The sequence below is a fragment of the Lontra canadensis genome, unplaced genomic scaffold (genome assembly GCF_010015895.1).
Source record: "Lontra canadensis isolate GAN:19392208 unplaced genomic scaffold, GSC_riverotter_1.0 scaffold91, whole genome shotgun sequence".
Lineage (NCBI taxonomy): Eukaryota > Metazoa > Chordata > Mammalia > Carnivora > Mustelidae > Lontra > Lontra canadensis.
Genome location: NW_022631085.1, coordinates 2,347,235 through 2,363,567, shown reverse-complemented (window position 1 = coordinate 2,363,567; position 16,333 = coordinate 2,347,235). Strand labels below are relative to the sequence as shown.

Below are 16,333 nucleotides of genomic sequence, written 5' to 3'. Positions count from 1 at the left end.
TCCCTCCTCCTTTTTCCTCCCTCGCTCCGCCCCCAGGCCCCGCCCCTCGCCACCCCGGCCCGCGTTCCGCACCCCCCACCCTACCTCCCCGCAAGCCCCCAGCCAGCCACCACCCCCTCCCCCGGCGGAGGGCTGTGGGGAGGAGAGCCCCGCGGGCCAGGCGCCCGCCCGTCCTGCGCGCCCCTTCCCCGAGCGCGCGCGCCCCGCGGCCCCCTCCGCGGCCTCCTGCTCCCCGCCTCCCCGCCTTCCCCTCCTCCTGGTGACGTCCGGGTCCCTGCCCGTCTGAAAACTCCGCGCCGCGGCGGTGGAGGCGGCGGCGGCGGCGGCGGAGGAGGAGGAGGAGCAGCGGCGAGCCGAGGCGGCGGCGGCGGCCCGAGCGCGAGCCCGAGCGGCAGCCGGCGGCCGCGGGAGCCGCGGGGAGCGCGGGGGCGGCCCGGAGCGCCCGGGGTCCCCGCGCCCCGCTCGTCCGCCGCGCTCCGAAGATGGTGGCGGCGCCGTGCGCCCGGAGGCTGGCCCGGCGCTCGCACTCGGCGCTGCTCGCGGCGCTCACGGTGCTGCTGCTGCAGACGCTGGTCGTGTGGAATTTCAGCAGCCTCGACTCCGGGGCCGGGGAGCGCCGCGGGGGCGCAGCGGCCGGCGGCGTGGAACAACCGCCCCCGGCCCCGGCCCCGCGCCGGGAGCGCCGGGACCTGCCCGCCGGGCCGGCTGCAGCCCGAGGCGGCGGCGGCGGCGGCGGAGGACTGGGGGCCCCGGCGCGGGCGCGGGGAGGCGGCCCGGGAGAACCCCGGGCGCAGCAGCCGGCCAGCCGGCGGGCACTGCCCGCGCGGGCGCTGGTAAGATGCCCTTTCGGCTCGCGTCCCAGAGGGAGGGAGGGAGGGTGAGAAGGAGGCAGCCCCGACCCCAAGCTGCCTCCCCCCTCAGCCTTTGAACCCTGGGCATCAGACTGGGACTCCCCAAGCCTGCCAGCTCCCCATCTCTTTCCCTGGAAGCTGGGGCGGGGTCCCTGCCGAGGCTCGGGGGGCCGTTTGGGCTGCCCCATCCCGAGTCTTTGGACTGCCCCCTTGGGGTCTGGGGAAGTTATCTCCAGAGGAGGCGCTTTGGGGGTTACCAGAGCCTGGCTGGGTTCCTGTTCCCCGTCACTCTTGCTGGGCGCCCCGACTTGCACTAGGCATGTGGGTGTTGGTGCCTCGCTCACTGTCTGAGTGCGTGGATCGTGCCCGGGATCCTCAGCCGCTGTTCATGGGTGGTGCTCACAGCATCTTTCTGGTTTTTGCTGAGCTGAGTGCAGACAACTCAGTGCCCTGCTTGCTGTCTTTTCCTGGTCTGAGACATGGTATAAGATCGGTGTCCCAAATCCCCAGCCGGCTCCCTGAATCAGGATTCAGGCTTGGGCGCCTGGTCTTACTTTAGATCTCCTGTCTGCCATGTCTGTCTGTCTGTCTGCGACTCCTATCTCTACCTCCTCCGTCTCTAACCTTGTCCTCTCCTGGTGCCCTCCCTGACTTTTCTCACCAAGCTGTCCAGTGTCAGGGCATGGCCCCTTCTCCTAGATGGCTGTCTGGCTCTCTGTCTTGTGCCTAGCCGGTTAATGTCACCAGCTGTGTCTCTGACCACATCATCACGACTTTGGCTCTTTCTGGGTTTTCTTTGCTTTCCTGGGGTGTGAACAGTCTGAGCTCTGAAACTGGTTTTTCCATAGACCTTCCTGGGCCACCTGGTGTCCTCCTATCCTGTCCCCAACTTCTCTAGTGATGTCTTTGACACCTTCTCTGGGTTGCCTTGCTGAGCCCACTGAGCTAGGACACACAGGACAGGAGGTCAGAGTCCTCAACTCTGGGACTGGCTCTCTGTGCCCTGTGGGTGTGCGTGTCTGTCTTCAGGAATAACAATGCGCAGTGTGTCTGTCTTTATCTTCCTTATGCCATTTGCCTACAGGGGTTCTCCTAGCCCCTGGGGGACATCAGATGTCAGGGGTTAGTTTCAGAATCCTTTGGCACTGAATGCATGTCTGTGTCGTTTGTCGCTCTGGGAGCCCTCGCTGAAGATTACCTTCAGACACAGCGTGCTGCTTTCTGTTCTGTTAAACTTCTTTGAAATCAATGGTGACCCGCTTTGCCAGAGTGCGGCTCTTTGTGCCCCAGGAGGTGACGTGATGGCATTTCACGTTGCTGGTTGTCTGCGTGGGTAGCAGATGGACATCTTTCCCTTGTTTGTGGGGAGGGGAGTGGAGGGAGATTCCTGATGGAGAACCAGAACATTCCCAATGTCCTGTGGCCTTGTAGTTCCAGAGAAGGGTACTCCCAGACACTGCCTTTGAACTCCTGGGCTGAACTGTTTGGGCAGAAATGCAATTTGACGTTGGTTCTGGATTTGGAGCCCTACTGGGAGGTGCAGTGCCGGGGTGGGGGTCAGCACGTGCACTGCTGGCCCAGAGTGGGAAAATGTGGGCTGAAGATGGCGGCATGGGGCTTCCTATACCCTTTGCATCTGGAAATCAGACAGGCACCGGGAGGTGTATCTTGGGGGCAGAGACCACCTGTTGAAATAAATGGCAAGAGGGAAGGAGGCCTGGATTTCTTCCTGGGTCCTGAACATTTTGAGTTCTCCATCCATTCCGTCTGTGTGCGCTCACTTCGGTATCCTATTCTCGCGCCTCCCAGCCCAGCCGCAGAGAGGTTTGCAGTTGGGAAGGTAGGTGGGAGCGTGTCGTTTCCTTTTTTTATTCCTGTTGGCATACCCGTTCCAGCAGCAGCAGAGTGGCACTGCTTTTTGAAACTCTGCTTTCATCTGTGGGCTTAATTACTGTCCCCTGCCCTGGGTCTCCCCAGGTGTCAATTTCTTCACCTTCGGTTATAGACATAGCTTTTTTTATTTTATTTTATTTTATTTTTTGATTCTCCTCCCTTCTCTGAGGATGTCTGCCGCGCTGTTGTGAACTGTTCTGTCCCTTGGATTTGTATTTTATTTTATCTGCTTGTCTGTCTCCTCTTTTCCCTGCCCCATTTCTACCCCCATGCACTGCTAGATCCTGAAATCACAGCGCAGACATGCTGGAGGGATCCGGGGGTCTGTCTTCCTCTAGCCGTGCCCACCCAGCCCCTGCCCTTCCATGGAGCTCAAGGAGACCAGAAGGGGGCAGGCTGTTCCCAAAGTCCGACAACACGCCTGAGCTTGGGCTGCCGGGCTGGGAGGACCAGACCTTTTCGAAAGCCACTCAGGCCCTTGCAACACGTGGGCTGTCGGGGCCCGAGCTGCTAGCACGATGCCTTGGAGGATAGATTCAGAAGTGGGACGGTAAAAAAAAAAAAAAAAAAAAAAAAATCCCTGTGATTTTCCAGATGGCTCTCTCAGAGAGCTGGTGAGACACATGCTTGGGACGTGATACTTCATCTCTGTGCTCTCTTGAGGCTGGGGTGGGGTGGGGTGGGGCAGGTGCAATTCTTGCAGGCAAAACGAGTCTGTGGCCCCATTGGTGCTGCTGGGGGTGCTGGTGAGTGTGTCCCAAAGAGTGTCCGGCAGGCACTGTGTCCAGAGCGTTTTCTAAGCAAGACCTTGCTGCTTCCTTGTGCCCACCGTCCCAGAGTCTCTTCACTTGCTGCCTTTTTTGTCTGGGGAGTGGCGCCCCAGTAGAGGGACCTGATTGTATTTCTGGTGCATTTTAAAGAGCCAAGAAGAAACATGCAGTTTCTCAAGCAGAGTCAGAGACAGCATGAGGATAGTGACGAGACGGGCATATCTATCAAAGATTTGCAAGCTCCTGTTTCCCTCTCCACCTCTTCCAAAGCTCTTAAATATTAGAATTATCGGGTGGCTTGGAGCAGAGTTGTGGCTGAGACATCGAGTCCTTCACTGGGTCTCCTGTAAGCTGTGGCTTTGACTGTCATCTCAGAATTCAAGAAACAGATGGGCTCACTTCTAAAGGGAGGAAACACACTGGGAGAGTGTCAAAAAGATCACGTTCTAGGTTCTGGAGGGATTGGGGACAAATGAAAGAGAGCCGTGTGTGTTCACATAACGGACATTTATTTTCTTTCCCTTCACCTCCTGTGATCCTCTCGGAGTCCCGTTTTTTCCTTGCGCCCTTAGATAATTTGCTATCCAGTAAGTTTCATTCAAGGAGCGAAATTCTTCATCGCCCTTCCATGCGCGTGCATCCTTAACGTCGAGTGGGGTTTCTGTATCGTCTGACCCCGTGGAACTGTTGATTTTTTTTGGCAGAAGTTCCTCATACTTCACATTACTCAGATAACTCAGGACTTTTTCAGACGTTGGCAGTGACTTTGAAAAATTAGTTCACTGTATCCAGATCACCTCTGGTTCTAACGGCCCGAGAGGTGTGGCTTCTCAGAGAGACCAGAGAGAACAGAGGGTATTTTATTGATGGCTGGATTTTCTTTTTTTCACACTCTCAATGGGGTTTTATTTTGCTTGAGCAATACATTACACTTTGTATACAGAAATATGCATCATTGAACAATATTTATCTTACTGCAAATGTTGCCATCTGCTTAATCATATACTGGAAAATGCTAAATAGAACAGATAAATAAAAGTAGAAATTATTAGACACATAGGTGTATATATGTAATTGTATATGTGTACTTTGCCTTCCTTCCATTTCGCCACACTCTAGATATTCTCTCTCGTTTATCAATTCTTTTTCTTTTTAATCTTCTCCAAGTTTATGTGACAAAATACTTGGTGTTTTGCAAATAAGAAGCCAAGGCGTTAGTCCCTGTTTGCTGGGGCTTGTCCAACTTTGATCCATGGTCTTAATAGGAAGGGAAATTTGGTGTTTTGAACTGAGGCATCTGACATTGCACATGGGTGCACACATGTGTGTATGTTTCCCCAGAAAACAAAGTATCCTTAAGAATATCTCTGTGGGGGTGCCTGGGTGGCTCAGTCAGTTAAGCGTCTGCCTTCAGCTCAGGTCATGGTCCCAGCATCCTGGGATCGAGCCCTTCATCGGGCGCCCTGCTCAGTGGGGAGTCTGCTTCTCCTTCTCCCTCTGCCTGCCTCTCTGCCTGCTTTCTCTCTCTCTCTCTCTGTCAAATAAATACAACCTTAAAGGAAAAAAAAAAGAAGAGTATCTCTGTAGTCAGGAGCTGTCCTCATGCAGACTGTTTATGATCCGTGGGGCCATAAATTTGTATGCAGAAAGACAAAAATCCATGGTGCCACCATCATCAGACTGCACAGTGTGTGTGGTGTAATGGCTGACCTTCTCTCTGTCTCTTGGTGAACACTGCCCTGAGTCTTGTCCCTTAGGAGAATGCTCCCCATTTTCTTTGCATTTCTCCCATTTCTGTGGACCCTGGTCCCCATCTATCAGTACCAAGAAGAAAAGATCTCGGGCAAAACTAAAAGTCAAACATAAACTCAACCCCAGCAAAACCCGAGTTCGAAGGAAAAGGCATGGGAGCAGGAGGAAAAAGTCCTGGGAAATGGGTGCCAGGCCCCAGTTCCCAGGAAAGAGACCATTAAGTGTCTTTGCGTCTGACACAGCTGGGTTCAAGTTGGGCTGTGCTCTTGGCCATCTCCATGACCTTGGGCAAATCCTTCTGCTCTGCTCCTCTGACTATCCGAGCTACTGCCAAAGGTCATGTGAGGATGAGATGTATTAATACATGTGAACTGCTTGGGGCCTGGCACACGAACACGCCGCAGTGTGAGCTGTTGTTCTTGCAAAGAAAATCTTAGTATGTTTGAAAGTAAGCAATTTTTTGCAATTATTCATTTTCCCATGGAAAGTTGGCTTTGAGTGAAAGCCAAGGCAGGAGAGTGAATCCAAGGCCCGGGAGTGAGCTCGCCTTGGAGCAGGCTAGAATGTGGTCGAGGGAGGAGCACTGGTACTTACTGAGTGCCAGCTGTATGCCAAGCCTCCTTTAGATGTTTCGCACACATTATCTTATTAAGATGCTCCCGTGCACACACACACGCAAAAGAAAACGAAACGAAACACCCGGGACAGAAGGAGATCGCTCTCCAACTTACACAGAAGTTAAACTAAGGACGCCTGGCTAGAAATTGTGGGTCTTTTGAGTGCTGGTTGCGTGGCAGGAAAAATGAGGACTTGGCGGTTATTACCTTCACCGTCTTAGTGAATCTCCCGGGCTGTGTGGGCTAGGACTGTGGCTGTCCCCCTCTCACAGCCGCCGAAACAGGCTCAGAGAGGCAAAGTGGCTTGCTCCCCGAGAGTGCAGAGTCGGGGGCAGGGGGGAGAGCAGCAGAGCGGGACAACAAAGCGAGGTCCGCCTTTGTCCAGTGCACCTATGGGTTTCTGAGCGCCGTGTCTGCGCCGTTCTTTGAAAAACCCCAGATGCAGCCACGTGATTCCTGGAAGTCTTCATCCCACTTCTCTCAGTTCTGACTGCAGATTTCCAAAAATGTGCCGACCCTAGGAAAAGGAGCAGATAGGCCGTTTTTGTGGAATCAGACCCCTAAATAATGACACAGACAGGGAGTAATAGTAACAGTAATGAGTCTCCATGTGGCAGCTATAACGTGCTGGGCACCATTTGAAGCCCCCCCCCTTATGCATTAACCCCTTTATTCCTTCAGCGAATGTGTATTCTAGTCATCCTGGTGCTTACTATAACCAGGCCCCGTCCCGGGTGTTTTACAAGCGAGAACTCATTTAAACCTCACGCGATGGAGGAAACTGAGGCAGAGGGAGGAGCTTAAGCAACTTTCCCAGGGTTCACCTTATAATGGCGGAGCCAGGATTTGAACCCAGACAATCCAGGCTCTTACCAGCTCTGCTCTCCACCCTCCCTCTTATAAGCATCTTTCAAGGGTCCCTAACCTCAGAACTGCAGAACTCATTCAAGGAGGCGCCTAGGTAGTTGATTTGGTCAGGAAGCCCAGTCCCGAGCACAGGATGTTATGGTCCTGGAGCGGAAGGTATCACCTGATGGCAAAATGTGCAGCATACATATGAGGGTTGAACTTGACCTGCTGTGCTGACGGGAGGAAGGAGTTTTGAATTCAGCTCTCTCCAGCCAGGAGAGGAAGGAAGGAGGGTGCTCTGCAAGGCTCCTGGGCCAGTGGAAACAACCTTTCATTCATTCTCAGTGGGCTTCCTGCTTCTCCACCCGCTCAGTTCAGCTGCTCTGTGGTTCTCTCTGGAGGAGCCCCTGAGGAACCCGCCAAGAGCCCGGGGAAGGCAGGGATGTATCTGAGAACACTCAGGCTGATTGTCTCGTGGGCACTTCCTTCCGCCTGCAACAGAAACTACCCGTTTGCCCGCAGATACTCATCAGGTTGTGTCCCTGTGGTTAGGGTTGCCCCCTCCCCCACTGAAGCAGCGTGTTGAAGAGAGAGCAGCAGGGAGAGGGGGGACGGTATCACCTTAACCAGCTCCACACTGTCCTGAGCAGGGAACCTGGCATTGTCAGTGTCAGGGCCTAGGAGCGCAGATCCCCAGCCAGGTGGGGGAGGAGGAGGCACCGAAGAGCATTGCTTGAGTCTCTTCTGAAGGAGGATCTGCCCCTCTAGGGCCCTCTGCGGACAGGGAAATGAGTTTGATCCATCTCTGGCCTGGTTTGTCCCAGCCCAGATGACGCTGGCTTATCTGGGTATCTAATCCAGGCTAATGTGTCTGTGGGTGCTAATGACTAGCATTTCTCCTCCTAGCGAATCCTTTCCTGTAATCCTTGGCCCTGAGCAACATTGATTAAGCCCAAAGGAGTCAAGCTCATGGGGTGGAGAGATGGCTACAGCTGTCCTGTACTCACGGGGTGCAGACATTGTAACCGTGATGCTAACCGTGGGGAGGGCGAGCAGGATTTCTCTGTGTTGGAAGTTTGCCTTCTACCAGATGCTGCAGGAGGGCATGATTTTAGGAATTCTTACAACATACTGTACGTTAAAGGTGATCTCTGTATTACTGATGACAAATAATAAAAACTAAGGCAAGAAGTTGCATAAGTGTTGACCAGCTGAAAGTGTTCAGTTACAGGGATTGAAGGCTGGTGGTGACTCCCCAGACCCTGTTCCTAGTCTCTGTCCAGTTCAGTAAGTCCCTTGTCCCGCCCTCCCTCCCCTCCCATCTGTTCATTCGTAAGTGCACATGCGCGTACGTCCATCCGTCTATCCATGCATCCATCCACCCATCCATGCGTGCGTCCATCCGTATGTCCATCCATCCACATATGTCCGTCCATCCATCCATCTACCCATCCTCCGCTCCAGCAGTGAGGGCGTGCCCGCACCGCTACTGCCTTCATGAACAGGACAAATGCGCTTCCTGCTCTCAGGAGAACCAGCCCGGCAGGTGAAGGGTGGGGCTGTTGCTGGTTTTATAAAGAGGTTCCTTTCACATCCTAGCCCAATTCACTGCCAGTCTCACTTCGCCAGAGTGGCCTCTTGGACACAAGAGGAAGGTGTCCTCTGGACAGGTTGGGGGCCAGGAATGTATGATTCAGGGGCCTGGAAGTCCTCCAGTCTCCCACCACCCTCCAAACTACTAGCCATGAGGTCTAGGCTGCTCCACTCAAGCTCTTCTTACAGCTTAATAGGGAGCCTGGAGATGAGCAGTGAGCTAGCTGCCTGAGGTTCGCAAAGGGACCAGAGCCTGGGAAGCCGGTCATGTGATGGGTAGGGGCAGGGTAGGGTAGGGCGGGGCGAGGCGGGGTGGAGGTGGGGCGGGGCCAGGGCTCTGACAGCTGGAGTGCACCGCCCAGCTCCACCCTTCATACCTGTGTGACCCGGGTGTATTACTTCTCCTCTGAGGGGCTCAGTTTCCTCCTCTGATCGTGGGTGCCAGAAAGGCACCAAGCTGGAAGGGCCTGGTGATGAGGCCCAGCTCTGGCCCACGATGGGGGCTCCTGTTTTCTTTTCTTGATGCAGCCTCATCATGACAGATGTTTGCAAGAGAGGCTCTCAGATTCATGGCCAGTGGGTAGATTTGGTTTGGCCCACACAGTAGGTTCAAACAAAAAGGCACTGAACCTTCAGGATTAAGATATGCTGTGCTGTGATGGGGATTATGGGCATGACTCTAAAAAGTCACAAGATCTGACAGCACTGGGCCCCCATTCTTGCTTTTCAACTGGCCCAGTGGGGGAGGGGCTGTCCCCAAGACCCTCCAGATTCCTGAGCACACCCCGCCCCCCCAAAAAACACACACCTGGATCTTTTCTTTACCCCGTGATACCTAAATGGCCCCTTTGGACTGCTGAATTTGCAGCCTCTGTTTGGAAGATCTCCGTGTTCACTGTGATGAGCTAAAAATAAGTGTCTGTGGTCACCTTTCAATTATCCCCATGTGGTTTATTCACAGCACTTATTAACCTCGACTGCTTCTGCTTCCCCTGGGCACGATGGAGGTTTCCTTCCCTCCCTCGCTGCTGCTGTGTACCCAGAAGGTGCAGATCCTCACAAGGAGCAAGCCCTTGTGAAGGCAGTGTCCTCAACAAAAACAGACCCATGTGTTCTACGGTTTGGTTAATGGTTTCCCCTATGGTGGGAACGCAGCGGACATGCTGTTTTGAATTATCTGCCTCCCACTTCATGTGCTCCCTCCAGCCTCTGACCCCAGTAACACAGGTCAGGATCGAGAGAGTTGCCAGAGAGCTGGTCGCGGCAGGTGGAAGGGTGGAACATTCTGGAACACCATGGCTTGGCTTCCAGCACCGTTGGGGACACACACACCGTCACTTTCATCTTTTTGTGCCCAGTGGGTGAATATTTTCAAAAACTGTAATACTGTATAGTTCTTTAAATGTATATTACGGAAAATCTACAAATATGACTGTTCGGTCAGAACGAAAACTTGGGACTCTTATCGCTTAGCCTGTGCATAAAGTGGCATTTAAGGGAGACGAGTTGGAAAAACATAATGAGTATGCCTGAGTAACAGTACCAAGCCCTAATTCTAATCCTAATTCTGGCCTCAGTTTAGATGGTGAATGCCTCCCAGGGGTGTGCTGGAATGACCAATGTTCGGGAAACGTTGGGTTCCCCAGTTTGAACATACTCTGCTCCTTCGATCAACAGTGGTGCCATTTTGTTCTGATGTTTGAGTGGAGAGGATTTCAGTGAGACATTAGGAAGAACCGTGCTCTGGGTCTGAGTGGAAGTCACGGTTACCAGCCCTCTCTGACGGTCTCAGCCGCTCTCTGCGTCACTCCTACAGTGATGGGGCTTCTCCGGATCGTCTTCTGGGTTTGGGTCTGGACCCTTCATGTGCATCTCTTAGATTCATGCTGAGCGTTCGCTTCACGTTGGCTGTGTCTGCGAGTCCCCCATGTGTTGCACCTGGAATTAACCGTGATGAATGAGTACCTGGATGGACCCGTAATGACTCTGTTAACTTAACCCCGAATCAAGACTCTCATGCTCAGAACCGGGGTAACAAACCGCACTGCAACCTGAACAGCAATTCAAAAGGGCAGTGGAGACAGCTAATCATTTTATAACGAGCAAGGAGACAAGCAATAAAAACAGAGCCCAAGGACAGCATGATAATTTCGCAGAGTCTTAGCACTCAACTGGGCTCACGTTAATAAAATAAACAAATGTTTTTGGTAGTGGAGAGCTAATGTATACATTATTTAAGGATAGTATTAAAACCAGATTAGACGGATCAAGGAATCCAGGGGTTACCTCATTAAGCATCCTCTCTTTGGGGATGTGGGAAAGTTGTTCTCTTTCTGTTCTTCTTCTTTCCTTGTGAAATGGGGCTTTATTAATTAGAGATGTAATGGGAAATCTTTTTTTTTTCCCCCCAGACTAGTGGCTGTTTTCTGTTTATTTTTTAATGTAGGACCATGCTTTGCAGATGTTCTCTTTGAAATAAAAGCCTATTCATTGTCTCTCTTTCTCTCTCTCTTTTATCCCCAGCTCAGAAGGGGCAGCTGTAATAAAAGACACAGAGAACCCCATTTGCTTGTCATCAGGCGGTTACAAAGATTCCATTCCTGATGTAAAATACTCTCATTACCTGTTTTTTCCCTTCACCCTATTCAGGAATGGTTTCAGAATTGTTACATCTGATTCCCTCTTGTTTAGGAGACGAGGTGATGACAGTGGCCAGGGTAGAGGAGGTGACGCAGAGGTGGGAGTCACAGAAAACGGCCGGGTTCACAAGTGGGCATGGCCCGGATCAACTCTTCTTTGGTCCGGGGGTTCACTGCTATTTTGGCTTTTTTTTAGGGTGAAAAAAGTCATGTTGAGCCAACAAACTCTCCATCAGAGAGAGAGCAGGCAGTACGAACCCCCAACAAAAGTGGACATGAGAAAGTACCGAGGGGGCAAACCTGGCTCCCCGTGGGCAGGGTCTGTGCTGCAGCTGGCGGAGTGGCAGCTCCGAGTTTGCATCCTCCTCCTTTTGTTAAAAAACTTTAAATCACTGGCCAACATCTACATATGTGTGATTTCAAGTAAAAAGCTAGTTTGGAGTTCGTGTTTAAAAATTTGAAATTCTGGGGGTGCCTGGGTGGCTCAATTTTAGTATCTGACTCATGATTTCAGCTTAGGTCGTATCAGGGTCGTGAGCTCGAGTCCCAGGTCGGACTCTGTGCTAAGTGTGGAACTTGCTTGAGATTCTCTCTTTTTCCTTCTCCCTCTGCCCCTTCCTCTCTCTCTCTCTAAAGAAAAAGACTGTGAAACTTTGGTCTTCATTACCAAAGAAGCACATATTTGGGGGAGGGAAGTAGGGGCTGTCCTTCTGCCTAGGGCCCCACTTCCCGGTTCACCCTGGAGCCCGCCCCCCTGGCTTGGTTATTTGAGTGTGAGGATCCGAGTATTCAGCTCAAAATAACGAGGAGGAGGATGGTGAGAGTCCGTGCTATTATGTGTTAAATGCTCGCTGGGCGCCAGGCACTGTGCTCAGCAGCACCTCCTGGGTTCTCCGGCTGAATCACGGACAGCAGCTTCCGGACTTGATCCCCCTTCACAGACGGGGGCCCCTGATCACAGAGCAGCGGAATTGCAGCCTGGGCGTCCCTTACCGTGCGTGCGTGCGTGCGTGCGACACGGAATGTTTCCCCAGAGCCCTTGCGGCTGGGAATTCTGGCAAATGGCGCTGCGGGAGAGTTGGCACTAGTTGTCCGCCCATTGCATGGATGGAAGCATCAAGACCCGGCAGTGGCTGGTGGGTCACTCCTTGTCAGCCCCGCCAGGGTGAGTGCGAAACATGACTGTTTTACGGAGGTCGGGCCCTGCCAAGCTGGGCATCCGGCCGCGGTGGTAGTCCCGTCACCGAAGTTCCCGCCGTCCTGGCCGGAGGAGCCGGACAGGGGTGGCGCCCTCCACCCTCCACCAATAGTCTTGGAGTGGTGAGGGAGCATCTACAGGCTAATATTTTGATATGTTGCTGATTTGTATTAAAATAATAATTACAGCGATAATTACAAGCGCGGATTTGAGTGAGACTCAGCTGCCGACTGTAAGAAGAAATAATTAACCGCCTGTTCCCTCAGAATCAAACGGAAGCCAGACCTGGCCTTCCTCCTTTCTGTGGGTCCAGCACGGGCTTTGCTGCAGGTTGGAGGCCCCTTGGGTTGCCAGATGCTGTTTCTGTTAACGGGATTGATGGCCTGTTTCCCTGTGAGGAGGAGCAGGGAGTCAGGTGTGTTTCCCCACAAATGCCCCGGGGAACACCCTGACGGGAGTCTGAGGTCGGTGCCATCCCTTGAACCGTGGAATGACCTCCCTCCAGAAGCAAATGTGGTAACACCTAGAAGGGTGGAGACTCAGATCTGCCCCTAATTAAATACTCTGGCGTCGGCTGATGTCTGGCCATAGTGAGGGACTCTTGGCTAATTTAACAGGACGGCCGTGGTTCTCTTTACATTTCTGTTTCTGAAGCTCATCGAGTGGGTCTGCCTTGACTTTAACAACTCTTGAAGTTTATCTTGAAATAGAACATGAGTACCCAAAAGTTCCCAAACCATAAAATTCAGAGCTCCACCAGTAGCCATGCTCCTGTGACCAGGACCCAGGTCCAGAGCACAGAGCCTGAGAGTTCGCTGCTGGTCCACACCCTGTCAAGATCCTTCCTTTCCCCACTTCCAGTTCCCACAACTCCAGAGGCAGCCCTGATGGTGACTTCTGACCCTGTAGGTTACTCTTGCTTCTTTTGAGAAACAGAATCACACAATCTGGACAACTTGATCCCTGGTCTGTTTTGCTTAGCATTATGTGAGATGAGATTATGTGAGATTATATCAGATGTTGGCCAACTGCAGCCCTCGGGCCAGGTCCGGGTTGCCAGTTTCCACGTGGCCTGTGGGTAAAAATGGATTTCACATTTTTAAGTGGCTTGGGGGGGGAGGGAAATCAAAAGACGAATAACACTTCATGGCATGGGAAAACTATATGAAATCGAAATTTCAGGGTCCATAAATAAAACTTTATAGGAGCATAGTCGTGTCCAATTTATTTGCATACTGGCCGTGTCTTGCTTTTTGCCCTGTAATGGTCGAGTTGAGTAGTCTGGACAATGACCATGTGGCCCACAAAGCCCAAGATCTTTACTATCTGGCCCTTAACAGAAACATTTTGCTGACCCTGTGTCCATATCATGTCACATGTTTGTAATTGTTCATTCACGTGGCCGTGTCATAGTGCATTCTGGAATATAGACAGTTTACATTTGTATTGTGTTTATGGGCCTTTGGGAGATTCCCAGTTTGGGGCAGGGCGATGCCATGAGCATTTTTGTGCAGGTCCTTTGCTAAACAAATAGTTTTGGTAAACATTTCTGTTAGGTCTGTACCTAGGAGAAGCTGGTTTAAGTACTTTTTTGGAGGTGGGGGGCAGTTTTGTTTGGAACAGGTTGATTTTGACAAAGGTATTTTCATTTGGAAGTCTTACTTTTCCTGCCTGATGGGACTTGCATGTGCTGAAACTCTGGACCCAAGCTTACTTTCCAAAGAAGTAATTAGTTTTGCAAAACAGAGGGTCAGTAGGACCACAGTTCATTGAGGGTGTGCTGTTCTTCTAGCTCAGAACCTTCAAGGATGTTGGGAACTTGCCTGACATTCACTGCTTTGGCTTGCTTTTGGGAATGGTGCCATCATTTCATTTCTTATGCTGAAGCCATATTGTCCAAATGACTCTTATCTTCCTGCAGCAAAACAGGTCTGGCAGAATTAGGCGAGTTTTTCTCCATGTCACTCTCCCTGCTTTGACTGACTTCTGTTTATCTCTTCGCTGCGCTGGTTTCCTTGCTGGGAAGCAGATGACTGCAGCTTTACGTCCCCAATCAGATCTCAAGCCTCCAGGAGCATGTGTCATTTCTCATTGAAACACTGTGCTGAGGTGTCCCTTTGGGGACGGCTGATGTTGCACGTAGGCCACGGCCTTGGAGCGGAGACTCCCCCTGAGGAGCTGCCTTCCTGTGCCCACCTCCCCTGCCCTCCCTCCCTTCCACCGTCCCCCCACTTCAGTACTGTTGAGCAGCATGCATCCTTCCTCCATTAGCTCCTGCGTGCTCTGCTCGGCCCTCCACTAGGCACTGCCACACTTCTGTAGGCAAAAGCTTCTCCCAGGGTTGGGAGGACAGTGACGAGATTCCCTGGGATCTACCCATCTTGCAGGTTTGCTTGGCACTGCCTGAAAAATGACTTAATAGTCTTGTTGGGGCTTGTCGGAAGAGCCCAGTCAGCTTCCTTCTCTAGCCGGCCCACCGTCCCCCAAGAGGTCCTGCTGGGGGTGGGAGGGGACTGGAGAGTGGTCCCTGGGCAGATGCGCAAGAAGCACGGATTTCACTAAGCATGGAGCTGGCTGCTCTCTGGCAGAAAGCAGACGCCAGCTGGTTAGCTGGGGGTTGACTTCAGTGCCGTCCCAGCAGCGTCCGTGGGCCATCCCCCAATGGGGATGTATGTTAGAACCGACATGAGTACGTGGCTGTACAGATTTCCCCAGGGCATTCAGCCCTACTTATTTATTCATTCAACACATGTTTCCGAGGGCCTGTCGTGTGGCAGGCACTGTGCTAGGAACAGTGAGTAAAATGGGGTCCCTGCCCACCTTTAGCTTGTGTCTTGGTTGGGGGGACCATGAGTGATGGAGAAGGGGTCATTAGGGCAGTCTTTGCCAAGGAGGTGGCATTTAAGATGAGACAGCTAGAAGATGGTCAGGCATGGATGGGGGTCGGGGGGGAGAGGGGCACAGAGTGTGACCTCCTCAAGCAAGAGCAGCTGCTTTAGCCGGGAAGAGCCCGGAACAGCATCTGTAGTAGCTTCTGGTCACCATCATGTTCTTTCTCACCAAGGTTTCCTGCGGCTCTGTTTGTGGATGCGTTGTCCCCGTTTCCCTAAAACCTAATAACGTGGACTGTGTGATTTGGAGGCGGAAAGCAACAAAGGTGACCGTCGATAGTATGAAACCTTCTGTCTCCAGTGGTCTTTCCAGAGCTCCTTCGCTGTGTGGGGGGCCCCCACCTCCCAGAGAAAACACACCTACCATTGCGGGTGGGGGTGCTTTTCCAAGGGCCCCCTGCCCCTCCAGCATGAGGTGCCCTTTGCCTCCCTTTGCCTCTGGATCGGGACGCGCCTCTCCTGGGTCCCATTCTTTGATAGCATCATCCTTCACCCGCCCCAGCTGGGTGGTGTCGGCACACAGAGATGACTGAGGGAAGGGACTGCTGGCCCCAGGCCCCGATGGAAGCCGTGTCTACACTGGCTGCGCCGTGCTGGGATCACTTACACGCTTTCCAAAGCAGATCTAGACTTCCAGGAGCCAGGACCGCTGGGCACCAGTCCCTGTTTTGTATCTCGCTTTGTGTGGCCTTGGGTGGCCTGTCAGGGCCTCTCTCCCCCCATCTTTAAAACGGACTAAGGGATTTTTAGGGGGCCTCTTATGATCCTCAGTATTAGGTCTTTTGTGGTCTTTGGTGGCCAGGTTACATACACCTTTCCTTCTCCCAGCTGTGACCCACACCACACAGACATGGCTTCTGGGAGCCTTCCGCACCTTCTCCATGTGCAGGTGGCTGTTCTGGTGTGGTTGTGTGCAGAAAAGGTCCTTATTCCCCCCCAGAACTCACCCCCTTCTGCTTGATGATAAACTCCGGCCTCTCAGGACCTTATTGATGTTCCCCACCAAATGTCATGGTGGTTGTCTGGCCTGCTGACTCCCAGTGCTGGAACAGTGAATGGCACGTAGTAGTTGCTCAGTTGATGTTTTCATTTCCTTTGGAAATCACATGAGAGACCAGGTGATGAGATGCTCCAAAAGCCAGAGCTAGGGAGCCCTGCTTTAAAGTGAGATTTTAAGAGCCAGAGGCCAAAGATTTCTCTAAAACTGGCTGCATGGTTTCTTCTCAGCTCCCCCACCACACTGACAGCACCTCAGGGTTCACTGTGTGTTGTTGGTACCT

The 16,333-nt window shown here is 52.6% G+C and overlaps 1 protein-coding gene across 1 annotated transcript in view; it reads left to right on the top strand.

Annotated features, from left to right (window-relative positions):
• Window positions 1–448: 448 nt before the first annotated feature.
• XYLT1 (xylosyltransferase 1) overlaps window positions 449–16,333 on the top strand; it is a 294,235-nt gene continuing 278,350 nt past the window's right edge. The window contains exon 1 of the mRNA XM_032836219.1: window positions 449–833. Within this exon, the coding sequence (XP_032692110.1) occupies window positions 483–833 (351 nt within the window). The 5' untranslated portion in view covers window positions 449–482. The remainder of the gene's footprint in view (window positions 834–16,333) is intronic.